At 54.4% G+C, this 14,954-nt stretch overlaps 1 protein-coding gene across 1 annotated transcript in view; it reads right to left on the reverse strand.

The window, feature by feature from the left end:
- Positions 1–7,856, reverse strand: part of LOC147111899 (2-oxo-4-hydroxy-4-carboxy-5-ureidoimidazoline decarboxylase-like) — a 49,664-nt gene extending 41,808 nt beyond the window's left edge. Inside the window, exon 1 of the mRNA XM_085999283.1 lies at positions 7,622–7,856. Within this exon, the coding sequence (XP_085855409.1) occupies positions 7,622–7,796 (175 nt within the window). The 5' untranslated portion in view covers positions 7,797–7,856. The remainder of the gene's footprint in view (positions 1–7,621) is intronic.
- Between the last annotated feature and the right edge of the window lie 7,098 nt (positions 7,857–14,954).

Genomic DNA, 14,954 nt, shown 5'->3' on the forward strand with positions numbered 1-14,954 from the left:
CCCCTTCAATTTCCTCCCATTTGATCCCCCCTTCCCCTTCGATCCCCTCTCCTCTCCTCTCCCCCCTTTGATCCCCTCTCCTCCTTCGATCTCCTCTCCCCCTTCGATCCCCTCTTCTCTCCCCACTTCGATCCCCTCTCCGCTCCCCCCTTCGATCCCCTCTCCTCTCCCCCCTTCGATCCCCTCTCCTCTCCCCCCTTCGATCCCCTCTCCTCTCCCCCCTTCGATCTCCTCTCCTCTCCTCCCTTCGATCCCCTCTCCTCTCCCCCCTTCGATCCCCTCTCCCCCTTCGATCCTCCATCCTCTCCCCCTTCGATCCCCTCTCTTCTCCCCCTTCGATGCCCTCTCCTCTCTCCCTTCGATCCCCTCTCCTCCCTTCGATCCCCTCTCCTCTCCCTTCAATCCCCTCTCCTCTACCCCTTCGATCCCTTCTCCTCTCCCCCCTTCGATCCCCTCTCCTCTCCCCCTTCGATCTCCTCTCCTCTCCTCCCTTCGATCCCCTCTCCTCTCCTCCCTTTGATCCCCTCTCCTCTCCCCGCTTCGATCCCCTCTCCTCTCCCCCCTTCGATCCCCTCTCCTCTCCCCCCTTCGATGCCCTCTTCTCTCCCCCCTTCGATCCCCTCTCCTCCCTTCGATCCCCTCTCCTCTCCTCCCTTCGATCCCCTCTCCTCTCCCCCTTCGATCCTCTCTCCTCTCCCCCCTTCGATCCCCTCTCCTCTCCCCCCTTCGATCCCCTCTCCTCTCCCCCCTTCGATCCCCTCTCCTCTCCTCCCTTCGATCCCCTCTCCTCTCCCCCCTTCAATCCCCTCTCCCCCTTGGATCCCCTCTCCTCTCACCCTTCGATCCCCTCTCCTCTCCCCCCTTCGATCCCCTCTCCTCTCCCCCCTTCGATCCCCTCTCCTCTCCCCCTTCGATCCACTCTCCTCTCCCCCCTTCGATCCCCTCTCCTCTCCCCCCTTCGATCCACTCTCCTCTCCCCCCTTCGATCCCCTCTCCTCTCCCCCCTTCGATCCCCTCTCCTCTCCCCCTTCAATCCCCTCTCCTCTCCCCCCTTCGATCCCCTCTCCTCTCCCCCCTTCGATCCCCTCTTCTCTCCCCCTTCGATCTCCTCTCCTCTCCCCCTTCGATCCCCTCTCCTCTCCCCCTTCGATCCCCTCTCCTCTCCCCCCTTTGATCCCCTCTCCTCTCCCCACTTTGATCCCTCTCCTCTCCCCCCTTCGATCCCCTCTCCTCTCCCCCTTCGATCCCCTCTCCTCTCCCCCTTCGATCCCTTCTCCTCTCACCCTTCGATCCTCTCCTCTCCCCCTTCGATCCCCTCTCCTCTCCCCCCTTCGATCCTCTCTCCTCTCCCCCTTCGATCCCCTCTCCTCTCCCCCCTTCGATCCTCTCTCCTCTCTCCCTTTGATCCCCTCTCCCCCTTCGATCCCCTCTCCTCTCCCCCTTCGATCCCCTCGCCTCTCCCCCTTCGATCCCCTCTCCTCTCACCCCTTCGATCCTCTCTCCTCTCTCCCTTCGATCCCCTCTCCTCTCCCCCCTTCGAAACTCTCTCCTCTCTCCCTTCGATCCCCTCTCCTCTCCCCCTTCGATCCCCTCTCCTCTCCCCCTTCGATCCTCTCTCCTCTCTCCCTTCGATCCCCTCTCCTCTCCCCCTTCGATTCCCTCTCCTCTCCTTCGATCCCCTCTCCTCTCCCCCTTCGATCCCCTCTCCTCTCCCCCTTCGATCCCCTCTCCTCTCCTCCCTTTGATCCACTCTCCTCTCCCCCCTTCGATCCCCTCTCCTCTCCCCCTTCGATCCCCTCTCCTCTCCCCCTTCGAGCCACTCTCCTCTCCCCCTTCGATCCCCTCTCCTCCCCTCCCTTCGATCCCCTCTCCTCTCACCCCTTCGATCCCCTCTCCTCTCCCCCCTTCGATCCTCTCTCCTCTCCCCCCTTCGATCCTCTCCTCTCCCCCTTCGATCCCCTCTCCTCCCCCCCTTCGATCCCCTCTCCTCTCCCCACTTCGATCCCCTCTCCTCTCCCCCTTCGATCCCCTCTCCTCTCCCCGCTTTGATCCCTCTCCTCGGCCCCTTCGATCCCCTCTCCTCTCCTCTTCCCCTTCGATCCCCTCTCCTCTCCCCCTTCGATCCCCTCTCCTCTCCCCCTTCGATGTTCTATGTTCTCCTTTGGTAGGGATTCCATTATTTTTCCTACCACCGATGTTAAGCTGACTGGTCTATAATTCCCTGGACATGTTCTATCTCCCTTCTTAAATATCGGTATTACGTTAGCTCCTCTCTGCCCTTCGATCCCCTCTCCTCTCCACCCTCGCCACTTAGAAGCACTCTCCTCTCCCCCTTCAATTTCCTCCCATTTGATCCCCCCTTCCCCTTCGATCCCCTCTCCTCTCCTCTCCCCCCTTTGATCCCCTCTCCTCCTTCGATCTCCTCTCCCCCTTCGATCCCCTCTTCTCTCCCCACTTCGATCCCCTCTCCTCTCCCCCCTTCGATCCCCTCTCCTCTCCCCCCTTCGATCTCCTCTCCTCTCCTCCCTTCGATCCCCTCTCCTCTCCCCCCTTCGATCCCCTCTCCCCCTTCGATCCTCCATCCTCTCCCCCTTCGATCCCCTCTCTTCTCCCCCTTCAATGCCCTCTCCTCTTCCCTTCGATCCCCTCTCCTCTCCTCCCTTCGATCCCCTCTCCTCTCCCCCTTCGATCCCCTCTCCTCTACCCCTTCGATCCCTTCTCCTCTCCCCCCTTCGATCCCCTCTCTTCTCCCCCTTCGATCTCCTCTCCTCTCCTCCCTTCGATCCCCTCTCCTCTCCTCCCTTTGATCCCCTCTCCTCCTTCGATCCTCTCTCCTCTCCCCCCTTCGATCCCCTCTCCTCTCCCCCCTTCGATCCCCTCTCCTCTCCCCCCTTCGATCCCCTCTCCTCTCCTCCCTTCGATCCCCTCTCCTCCCTTCGATCACCTCTCCTCTCCCCCTTCGATCTCCTCTCCTCTCCCCCTTCGATCCCCTCTCCTCTCCCCCCTTCAATCCCCTCTCCTCTCCCCCTTCGATCCCCTCTCCTCTCCCCCTTCGATCCCCTCTCCTCTCCCCGCTTCGATCCCTCTCCTCTCCCCCCTTCGATCCCCTCTCCTCTCCCCCTTCGATCCACTCTCCTCTCCCCCCTTCGATCCCCTCTCCTCTCCCCCTTCGATCCACTCTCCTCTCCCCCCTTCGATCCCCTCTCCTCTCCCCCCTTCGATCCCCTCTCCTCTCCCCCTTCGATCCCCTCTCCTCTCCCCCTTCGATCCCCTCTCCTCTCCCCCCTTCGATCCCCTCTCCTCTCCCCCTTCGATCTCCTCTCCTCTCCCCCCTTCGATCCCCTCTCCTCTCCCCCTTCGATCCCCTCTCCTCTCCCCCTTCGATCCCCTCTCCTCTCCCCCCTTCGATCCTCTCTCCTCTCCCCCTTCGATCCCCTCTCCTCTCCCCCCTTCGATCCTCTCTCCTCTCTCCTTTGATCCCCTCTCCCCCTTCGATCCCCTCTCCTCTCCCCCTTCGATCCCCTCGCCTCTCCCCCTTCGATCCCCTCTCCTCTCCCCCCTTCGATCCTCTCTCCTCTCTCCCTTCGATCCCCTCTCCTCTCCCCCCTTCGATCCTCTCTCCTCTCTCCCTTCGATCCCCTCTCCTCTCCCCCTTCGATCCCCTCTCCTCTCCCCCTTCGATCCTCTCTCCTCTCTCCCTTCGATCCCTCTCCTCTCCCCTTCGATTCCCTCTCCTCTCCTTCGATCCCCTCTCCTCTCCCCCTTCGATCCCCTCTCCTCTCCCCCTTCGATCCCCTCTCCTCTCCGCCCTTCGATCCCCTCTCCTCTCCTCCCTTCGATCCACTCTCCTCTCCCCCCTTCGATCCCCTCTCCTCTCCCCCTTCGATCCCCTCTCCTCTCCCCCTTCGAGCCCCTCTCCTCTCCCCCTTCGATCCTCTCTCCTCTCCCCCTTCAAACCCCTCTCCCCTCCCCTTCGATCCGCTCTCCCCTCCCCCCTTCGATCCCCTCTCCTCTCCCCCTTCGATCCCCTCTCCCCTCCCCCCTTCGATCCCCTCTCCTCCCCTCCCTTCGATCCCCTCTCCTCTCACCCCTTCGATCCCCTCTCCTCTCCCCCCTTCGATCCCCTCTCCTCTCCCCCTTCGATCCCCTCTCCTCTCCCCGCTTTGATCCCTCTCCTCGCCCCCTTCGATCCCCTCCTCTCCCCCTTCGATCCCCTCTCCTCTTCCCCTTCGATCCCCTCTCCTCTCCCCCTTCGATCCCCTCTCCTCTCCCCCTTCGATCCCCTCTCCTCTCCCCTTCGAACCCCTCCCCTCTCCCCCCTTCGATCTCCTCTCCTCTCCCACTTCGATCCTCTCTCCTCTCTCCCTTCGATCTCCTCTCCTCTCTCCCTTCGATCCCCCTCCTCTCCCCCTTCGATCCCCTCTCCTCTCCCCCTTCGATCCCCTCTCCTCTCCCCCTTCGATCCCTCTCCTCTCCCCCTTCGATCGCCTCTCCTCTCCCCCTTCGATCCCCTCTCCTCTCCTCCCTTCGATCCACTCTCCTCTCCCCCTTCGATCCCCTCCCTTCGATCCACTCTCCTCTTCCCCCTTCGATCCCCTCTCCTCTCCACCTTCGATCCTCTCTCCTCTCCCCCCTTCGATCCTCTCTCCTCTCCCCCCTTCGATCACCTCTCCTCTCCCCCTTCGATCTCCTCTCCTCTCCCCCTTCGATCCCCTCTCCTCCCTTCGATCTCCTCTCCTCTCCCCCCTTCGATCCCCTCTCCTCTCCCCCTTCGATCCCCTCTCCTCTCACCCCTTCGATCCCCTCTCCTCTCACCCCTTCGATCCCTCTCCTCTCACCCCTTCGATCCTCTCTCCTCTCTCCCTTCGATCCCCTCTCCTCTCCCCCTTCGAACCCCTCTCCTCTCCCCCTTCGATCCCCTCTCCTCTCCCCTTCGATCCCCTCCCCTCGCCCCCCTTCGATCTCCTCTCCTCTCCCCACTTCGATCCTCTCTCCTCTCTCCCTTCGATCCCCTCTCCTCTCCCCCTGCGATCCCCTCTCCTCTCCCCCTTCGATCCCCTCTCCTCTCCCCCTTCGATCCCCTCTCCTCTCCCCCTTCGATCCCCTCTCCTCTCCTCCCTTCGATCCACTCTCCTCTCCTCCCTTCGATCCACTCTCCTCTCCCCCCTTCGATCCCCTCCCTTCGATCCACTCTCCTCTCCCCCTTCGATCCTCTCTCCTCTCCCCCCTTCGATCCTCTCTCCTCTCCCCCCTTCGATCCTCTCTCGCCCCCCTTCGATCTCCTCTCCTCTCCCCACTTCGATCCTCTCTCCTCTCTCCCTTCGATCTCCTCTCCTCTCCCCCTTCGATCCCCTCTCCTCTCCCCCTTCGATCCCCTCTCCTCTCCCCCTTCGATCCCCTCTCCTCTCCCCCTTCGATCCCCTCTCCTCTCCCCCCTTCGATCCCCTCTCCTCTCCCCCCTTCGATCCCCTCTCCTCTCCCCCTTTCGATCCCCTCTCCTCTCCCCCTTCGATCCTCTCTCCTCTCAACCCTTCGATCCCTTCTCCTCTCCCATTCGATCCCCTCTCCTCTCCCCCCTTCGATCCCCTCTTCTCTCACCCCTTCGATCCCCTCTCCTCTCACCCCTTCGATCCCCTCTCCTCTCCCCCTTCGATCCCCTCTCCTCTCCCCCCTTCGATCCCCTCTCCTCTCCCCCCTTCGATCCCCTCTCCTCTCCCCCCTTCGATCCGCTCTCCTCTCCCCCCTTCGATTCCCTCTCCTCTCCCCCCTTCGATCCCCTCTCCTCTCCCCCCTTCGATCCCCTCTCCTCTCCCCCCTTCGATCCCCTCTCCTCTCCCCCCTTCGATCCCCTCTCCTCTCCCCCCTTCGATCCCTTCTCCTCTCCCCATTCGATCCCCTCTCCTCTCCCCCCTTCGATCCCCTCTCCTCTCACCCCTTCGATCCCCTCTCCTCTCCCCCTTCGATCCCCTCTCCTCTCCCCCCTTCGATCCCCTCTCCTCTCCCCCCTTCGATCCCCTCTCCTCTCCCCCCTTCGATCCGCTCTCCTCTCCCCCCTTCGATTCCCTCTCCTCTCCCCCCTTCGATCCCCTCTCCTCTCCCCCCTTCGATCCCCTCTCCTCTCCCCCTTCGATCCCCTCTCCTCTCCCCCCTTCGATCCCCTCTCCTCTCCCCCCTTCGATCCCCTCTCCTCTCCCCCTTCGATCCTCTCTCCTCTCCCCCCTTCGATCCTCTCTCCTCTCCCCCCTTCGATCCTTTCTCCTCTCTCCCTTCGATCCCCTCTCCTCTCCCCCTTCAACTCTCTCCCTTCAATCCCCTCTCCTCTCCCCCATTCGATCTCCTCTCCTCTCCCCCTTCGGTCCCCTTCCCCCCTTCGATCTCCTCTCCTCTCCTCTCCCCCTTCGATCCCCTCTCCTCTCCCCCTTCGATCCCCTCTCCTCTCCCCCCTTCGATCCCCTCTCCTCTCCCCCCTTCGATCCCCTCTCCTCTCCCCCCTTCGATCCCCTCTCCTCTCAACCCTTCGATCCCTTCTCCTCTCCCCATTCGATCCCCTCTCCTCTTCCCCCCTTCGATCCCCTCTCCCCCCTTCGATCCCCTCTCCTCTCCCCCTTCGATCCCCTCTCCTCTCCCCCCTTTGATCCCCTCTCCTCTCCCCCCTTCGATCCCCTCTCCTCTCCCCCCTTCGATCCCCTCTCCTCTCCCCCCTTCGATCCTCTCTCCTCTCAACCCTTCGATCCCTTCTCCTCTCCCCATTCGATCCCCTCTCCTCTCCCCCCTTCGATCCCCTCTCCTCTCCCCCCTTCGATCCCCTCTCCTCTCCCCCCTTCGATCCCCTCTCCTCTCCCCCCTTCGATCCCCTCTCCTCTCCCCCCTTCGATCCCCTCTCCTCTCCCCCCTTCGATTCCCTCTCCTCTCCCCCCTTCGATCCCCTCTCCTCTCCCCCCTTCGATCCCCTCTCCTCTCCCCCCTTCGATCCCCTCTCCTCTCCCCCCTTCGATCCCCTCTCCTCTCCCCCCTTCGATCCCCTCTCCTCTCCCCCTTCGATCCCCTCTCCTCTCCCCCATTCGATCTCCTCTCCTCTCCCCCCTTCGATCCCCTCTCCTCCTCCCTCCCCTTCGATTCCCTCCCAAAATGCTTGCATTTCTGGCCTCAAACAGTTTTTTAAATTACTTGCATTTGTCAGGGGGTATCCCATTATACTGTACAAACAGGCCCTGTTGTCTGTTTACACCAGCCGTAACATTTTCCGGTGTAATTGCTGGGCCGTTGGCGGGAAATTATCCCAACTCTGCGCCAGCAATTAGAATTTCCCCATCGGTGCGGATCATCTATCAAGTTTGCGATTTAGCGCTTCCCGAACATGCGGTCCATTTCAAAGGCGGTATGACGGCGTACCCTCAGAGTACACTGCCGTACCCACCGCAAATTCTGGCCCCATGTAAATAATTGCATTTTTCATTTAGTTTTAAAGATAGGTTTTCATTTAGTCCCAGAGAAGAAAAAAGAGGCTCATCACAGCGGAGTCCAGCTGAAGATCTTACACAATTCAACTGTGTATTTAACGTCGTCTCAGTTGTGTAAATTGAGTTTTCAAATTAATACGTGAGTGTACTTGTTTTCTTACCGGACCGAGGCAAGTTATCTATAAAATCTCCAATGTTTTTGTCCAAGGCTAACAGACTTGTAAAGGGACGATCTGTCCAAACTGCAGCTGTAATCATTGGGCATTTCTCAACCACATTCCCAAACACATCGACAAACTCTTCGTAATTCATGGCGTTAACGACTCGCATTTCCATGACTGTTGTCCGGCTGGTGCAGAGCGCAGAATGTAAAGAGCGAGAGGTTGAGTTCTTGGTGCTTACCCTTGGTGACACCGAACGCGGGGTCAGTGCTCCTCCATGTAGCGAAACAGCCGCCCGGCCCCGAGGCAGGCAAAAGTCGGGCAGCCAAATCTCCTGACCCCGTACGTTGTCGGTTTTGAGGTGGGGTGGTTCAGACGCGGGTCATCTGATTTATTTATATATATAGGTGGTCTCCCGGGGAGTCCCGCCAGCGATTGGATGTCGGGGAGTGGGGTAGGGGGACCGGAGCTGCTACTGCAGCAGTTTGAAGGGCTGGGTAGAGCCAAGCAGGTTTTTTGGGCGGCACCATGTGCCCGGTCGCCTGGAATTTCCACCGCTGGTCTCCCAATCTCCCACCATAGCTTCAGTGGAAGATTTGTGGAAAACCTGGAGAATCGCTATGAACAGCAACAACAACTTGTATTTATCTAGTGCCTTTAACGTAGTAAAATGTCCCACAGAAGAGTGTTATCAAACAAAATTTGACACCAAGCCACATAAGTAGATATTAAGACAGGTGGAGGTTGGTTTCAAGGACCGTCTTAAAGGAAGAGAGAGGTACACAGATGGAGCGGGTGGGGGGAGGTGGAATTCTAGAGCTTAGGGCCTAGACAGCTGAAGGCACGGCAGCCAATGGTGAAAATCGGGGTGGCGCAAGAGACCAGAATTGGAGCAGAGCAGAGACCTGGAGGGTTGTGGGGCTGGAGGAGGTTACAGAGATAGGGAGGGGCGAGGCCATGGAAAGATTTGAAAACAAGGATGAGAATTTTAAAACGAGGCATTGCGGGACCGGAAGCCAATGTAGGTCAGCGATTACAGTGGTGATGGATAAACGGAACTTGGTGTGAGTTAGGAGGTGAAATCAACTGTATACATCGGGTCTCCAGAGCTTACGCTGATCTTCCGCTGTTGTTACTGCTGGCGTGAGAACAGAGAATCACGGTTGAAATTCTCCTCCAGTTTTGCAAATGTAGAACAGGTGGACATGACGTCGGATGATGAGATTAGTAATGAGAGAAGTGCATTTAAAATAAAAAGAGGAGGGCCTAGAAATTCACTTTGGGGCGGCCAGCTCGCTCGCGCCCAAAAGTTAGCGCTGGGCGGGGAGCCATTAGCGATCGTCAGATATTCAGTGTTTGCGCCCCAATTCGGAACCGGGCGCTATACCAGGGTGTGCCCGCCTCCGCTTGGGGCGCTGACACTGAATTTCAGCGCTCTTGGCGCCGCTGCGCCAGCCGCTGCGGAGCGGCAGGCTGCGGTACTGCAGGCCTCCTCCTTCTCTTAAGGGGGAGCTGCCTGCAACGGGGAGATCGCCGCTGGAGAGTGCCGGCAAATGAGCCCGGCACCACGGAGAAGTGCCGGGTTCGCGGAAAGCAGCCGGCAATGCCGTGGGGGGGCGGGTGGAGGAGGCCGGGGAAGGAGGTGTGGGCAGGCGGCCGCCGAAAAAGTGGCCGGCCACACCTTCCCCTTTAAAGCGCCCCACTAAGGCTACAGCACGGCCCTGTTTTCTGGTCGCTGTTTGCGGCCGCTTCGGAGGAGGCGGCCGCTACTAAATATGGGGATCGGGCCGGTTTCGGGGCGGAACCGGGGCACTGCGCACACCGATGACGTCATCGGTGCCGGCGCAGCGCTAACGGCTACCGCCGCCAATACCGCTGCGCTGAATATCAGCGCAAACTCATTTTTGGCGCAGAAGCCCTCTTTAGGCGGTAACTGGCCGCAAAGCTGGCAGCGCCTTAATGAATTTCTAGGCCGAGGCATATTAAATAAACTAATCAAACTCAAAGAGGGTAAAACCCCTGGTCTGGAGAGATTACATTTTAAAAGAATCTAGGGAAGAGATAGCAGAGGCATTATTACACATATTTAATAATTCATTAGAACAAGGTGCAGTGCCAGAGGACTGGCAAATAGCTAACGTAATACCTATATTTAAGAAGGGAGATAGAACATGTCCAGGGAACTATAGACCAGTCAGCTTAACATCAGTGGTAGGAAAAATAATGGAATCCCTACTAAAGGAGAAAATAGAAGAACATCTAGAAACCAAAAATATAATAATGAATAGTCAGCGTGGATTTCAAAAGGAAAAGTCTTGCTTGACCAAACTCATTGAATTTTTTGAAGAGGTAGCAGAGAGAGTAGACGAGGGTAATGCAGTAGATGTCATTTATCTAAATTTTCAAAAGGTCTTCGATAAGGTACCACATAATAGACTAATGAATAAGGTCAATGACATGAATCTTGCCATTCATGTGGAAATGACTTATGAAATAATACTGGGCGGCCTGCTGGTGGCGCTGTCCAGGGAGAGTATAAATACTCGGGTATGGGCCCAGCTTGCTCAGAACGTTCTTTAACAGGAACTAGTGAAGGACACAACTAGACTTCCATGTTGTAAAACAGTTGATTAAAGCTTTGTTTAACGCTTAGACCAAGTGCCTAGTAGTTTTCTTACATCAGTCAGAGAATGCGGAGTCGGGACAAGTAGCAGAATGGATAGCTTGCTGGCTTCAAGACAGAAAGCAGAGAGTAGGGGTAAAGGCTAGCTATTCACAGTGGCAGAAGATGGGAAGTGGTGTTCCACAAGGATCAGTGCTGGGACCACTGTTGTTCACAATTTATATTAACGATTTAGACTTTGGAATCAAAAACACAATTTCTAAATTTGCAGATGACACCAAATTGGGGGGGATAGTCAATACTGAGGAGGACTGCAACAAGTTACAGGAAGACATTCATAAATTTGCAGAATGGGCATATAATTTGCAAATGAAGTTCAACACAGATAAATGTGAGGTATTACAATTTGGTACGAAGAATAGGAAGGTCACATATTACTTGGAGGGTGGGAGTCTGGGTAGGGTAGAGGAGCAAAGGGATCTCAGAGTAAAAATACACAAATCACTAAAAGTAGCGCCACAGGTTAACAAGGCCATAAAAAAAAGCAAACCAAGCGCTCAGGTTTATTTCTAGAAGGATAGAATTGAAAAGTAGTGAAGTTATGCTAAACTTGTATCAAACCTTGGTTAAACCACACTTGTAATACTGCGTACAATTCTGGTCACCATATTATAAAAAGGATATAGAGGCACTGGAGAGGGTTCAGAGAGGATTTACAAGGATGATACCAGAAATGTGAGGGTATACATATCAGGAAAGGAGGAACAGGCTGGGTCTCTTTTCCCTTGAAAAGAGAAGGCTGAGCGGTGACCTAATAGAGGTCTTTAAAATTATGAAAGGCTTTGATAGAGTGGATACAGAGAGAATGTTTCCACTTGTGGGGAAGAGCATAACTACAGGCCATCAATATAAGATAATCACCAAGAAATCCAATAGGGAATTCAGAAGAAACTTCTTTACCAGAGAGTGGTAAGATTGTGGTACTCACTACCACAGGGATTCATTGAAGCGAATAGTACAGATGCATTTAAGGGGAGGCTAGATACGCATATGAGGGAGAAGGGAATAGAGGTTTATGCTGATAGAGTTAGATGAGGAAAGACGGGAGGAGGCTCGAGTGGAGCATAAACACCGGCATGGACTGGTTGAGCGTAATGGCCCGTTTCTTTGCTGTATATACTATGTAATCCTATGTAAATAAACCCCAAAACTGCAGATATTGGAAATTGGAAACAAAATGCTGGGAACACTCTGCAGGTCAGGCAGCATCTGTAGAGAGAAACAAAGGAGTTGTTGTTTCAGGTGTGAACCTTTTGAAAGGAAATACATGCCTTAGAGGCAGTGCAACGAAGAAGGTTCACTAGATTGATCCCTGGGATGAGAGGGTTGTCCTATGAGGAGAGATTGAGAAGATTGGGCCTATACTCTCTGGAGTTTAGAAGAATGAGAGGTGATCTCATTGAAACATATAAGATTCTGAGGGGGATTGACAGAGTAGATGCTGACGGGTTGTTTCCCCTGGAGAGTCTAGAACTAGGGGGCATAGTCTCAGGATAAGTGGTCGGCCATTTAAAACTGAGATGAGGAGGAATTTCTTCACTCAGAAGGTTATGAATCTTTGGAATTCTCCACCCCAAAGGGCTGTGGATGCTGACTCATTGAGTATATTCAAGGCTGAGATAGATAGGTTTTTGGACTCTAGGGGAATCAAGGGCTATGGGGATTGGGCAGGAAAGGAGTTGAGGCCGAAGATCAGCCAGGATCAGGGCAGTGTCCTAGGCCCAACCATCTTCAGCTGCTTCATCAATGACCTCCCCTCCATCATAAGGTCAGAAGTGTAGATGTTCGCTGATGACTGCACAGTGTTCAGTTCCATTCACAACTCCTCCGATAATGAAGCGGTCCATGCCCGCATGCAGCAAGACCTGGACGACATTCAAGCTTGGGCTGATAAGTGGAAAGTAACATTCGCGCCACAGAAGTGCCAGGCAATGACTATCTCCAACAAGCGAAAGACTAAACACCTACCCTTGACATTACCATCACCAAATCCCCCATCATCAACATCCTGGGGGTCACCATTGACCAGAAACTTTACTGGACCAGCCACATAAATACTGTGGCAGCAAGAGCAGGTCAGAGGCTGGGTATTCTGCAGCGAGTGTCTCATTTCCTGACTCCCCAAAGCCTTTCCACCATCTACAAGGCACAAGTAAGGGGTGTGATGGAATACTGTCCACTTGCCTGGATGAGTGCTGCTCCAACAACACTCAAGAAGCTCAACACCATCCAGGACAAAGCAGCCTGCTTGATTGGCACCCCATCCACCACCTTAAACATTCACTCCCTCCACCACCAGCACAACGTGGCTGCAGTGTGTACCATCTACAAGATGCACTGCAGCAACTCGCCAAGGCTGCTTCGACAGCACTTCCCAAACCCGTGCCCTCTACCACCTAGAAGGACAAGGGCAGCAGGCGCATGGGAACACCACCACCTCCAAGTTCCCCTCCAAGTCACACACCATCCTGACTTAGAAGTATGTCGCTGATCCTTCATCGTCGCTGGGTCAAAATCCTGGAACTCCCTACCTAACAGCACTGTGGGGGTACCTTCACCACACGGACTGCAGTGGTTCAAGAAGGCAGCTCACCACCACCTTCTCAAAGGCAATTACGGATGGGCAATAAATGCTGGCCTTGCCAGCGACGCCCACATCCCATAAACGGATAATAAAAAAATAAAAAATAAAAATAAAATAAAAATTCTGTGGCAGTGCAAGTCCCTCTTTCACCTCGAAATAGAAGTTCCTGCATAGCTTTGAAAGCCTCATTTAGGGTATCATAGTTTGATTCCAGCACCTGTCATTACTCTTTAATGTTATGCCTGCTGACACCTGGGTTGCACTGCATATCCTGCTAAACACAGGCCCATTACACTGTCTGCATTCTTCTTACAGGAGAAAACTGTCCATAATATAAGGGACAAACAAATCACAGATGGTGGGCCACCCAATCTCAGGCCTCAGACCTCTGAAGATCTCCTGCTCCTGGGGAAGCCTTGGATATCTGCAGTGGAGTCCCCCCTACCCCACTCCCCCTTCCCTCCCCCACCATGCCCAAAGAGCAATCTGTGCTTCCTCCATATATTCTCAGACCACTACCATAAAAGTTGTGGAGATGCAGAATGGAATGGGCATCCACTTCTGTGTTGTGATTCCTACATGCTAATGTGATTCCTATATTTAAAAAAGGAGATAGAACAAGTGAAGGGAACTATAGACCAATTAGCTTAATGTTAGTGGTAGAAAAGATATTGGAGTCTTTACTCAAGGATGTAATAGAAAAACATCTAGAAACTGAAAATATAATAAAGAGTAGCCAGTACGGATTTCAAAAGTGAACGTCATGCTTTGAAGAAGTAACAAAAAGAGAAGACCGCGGGAATATAGTAGATGCAATATATTAAATCCGTGTGTTAATGGAGACACGGAATGCAGGAGTTGGTTTAACAAGTCTTTACTGAATGGAGACAATCTGGAAACTGAAACTACAGAAGCCTGCCAGGGCCTTTTATACAGGGATGGTCACTGCCGGTACTGCAGTCTGAGACCAGTTATTCCCTTAAAGGGACATACACAACAATTCCTCCCCTTTTAGATAAACAGTACATAACATTCATTTAACAACTAAATAATAACTAATTACAATTACAATTACGGTTGCTAGGTACATTAGTTGAAGTTAAGCAATTATAAGTTCAGTCTTTGAGGAGGTTTCCTGATTCTGTCTGGATAACGCCTCTTTGGGATATCAGGTTCTTCTGGCAAGGTTGAGTCGGGATCAATGTCGTTGTTTGGTTCGTCTGCTTCCAATATCACCGATTCTGCGGTAGATGCAATTGGTACTTCGGTTTCATCGCCAGGTGTATCAGATCGTGGTGTGAAGTTGAGGTTTTCCAGTGACTCTAGAATCTGGTCAGCATGGCGTCTTACAATGCTTTCTCCAACGTCCACGGTATACATTAGAGGACCTTGCCGTGTACAGATCGTTCCTGGCTGCCATTTCTCTGTGTGGTAGTTCCGGGCCAAAACTGGTTGACCTATCTTAAAACTCCTGGTCGGCCTTTCATTCATATTCTGAAACTGCCTGTTCTCCACATCTCTTCTGACGTTTCGCTTAACCAAATCCAAGCGGCATCGTAGTCTTCGATTGAAGAACATCATGGCTGGAGTTTGGTTGGTAACCGCATGTGTCGCATTCCGGTAGGCAAACAAGAAGTTATCCACCTTGTGTTGTAGGGGTATATCTTCATTACACATTGCCTTGATAGCCTTCTTGAATGTTTGAACAAACCTCTCGGCCAATCCATTAGTGGCTGGATGATATGGGGCGGATGTGTAATGCTTAACACCATTGTTCTTTAAGAACCTCCGGAACTCTTCAGACACAAACTCTGGTCCATTGTCAGAGCAAATCTGTTCAGGCAGCCCATTCCTGGCGAATATGGTTCGTAAGACTGTGATAGTTTTTTCTGTGGTGGTTGAGGACATTTTTATTACCTCTGGCCACTTTGAATGTGCATCCACCGCAATTAAAAACATCGAGTCCATAAAGGGACCAGCAAAATCAATGTGCACCCTTTGCCATGGAGATGAGGGCCACTCCCATGGATGTAGAGGGGCTTGTGGTGGGGCGTTTTGGACCTTCT

This window comes from Somniosus microcephalus, chromosome 10 (assembly GCF_052327205.1).
Source record: "Somniosus microcephalus isolate GS21.2 chromosome 10, FLI_Smic_1.0, whole genome shotgun sequence".
Classification (NCBI taxonomy): Eukaryota; Metazoa; Chordata; class Chondrichthyes; order Squaliformes; family Somniosidae; genus Somniosus; species Somniosus microcephalus.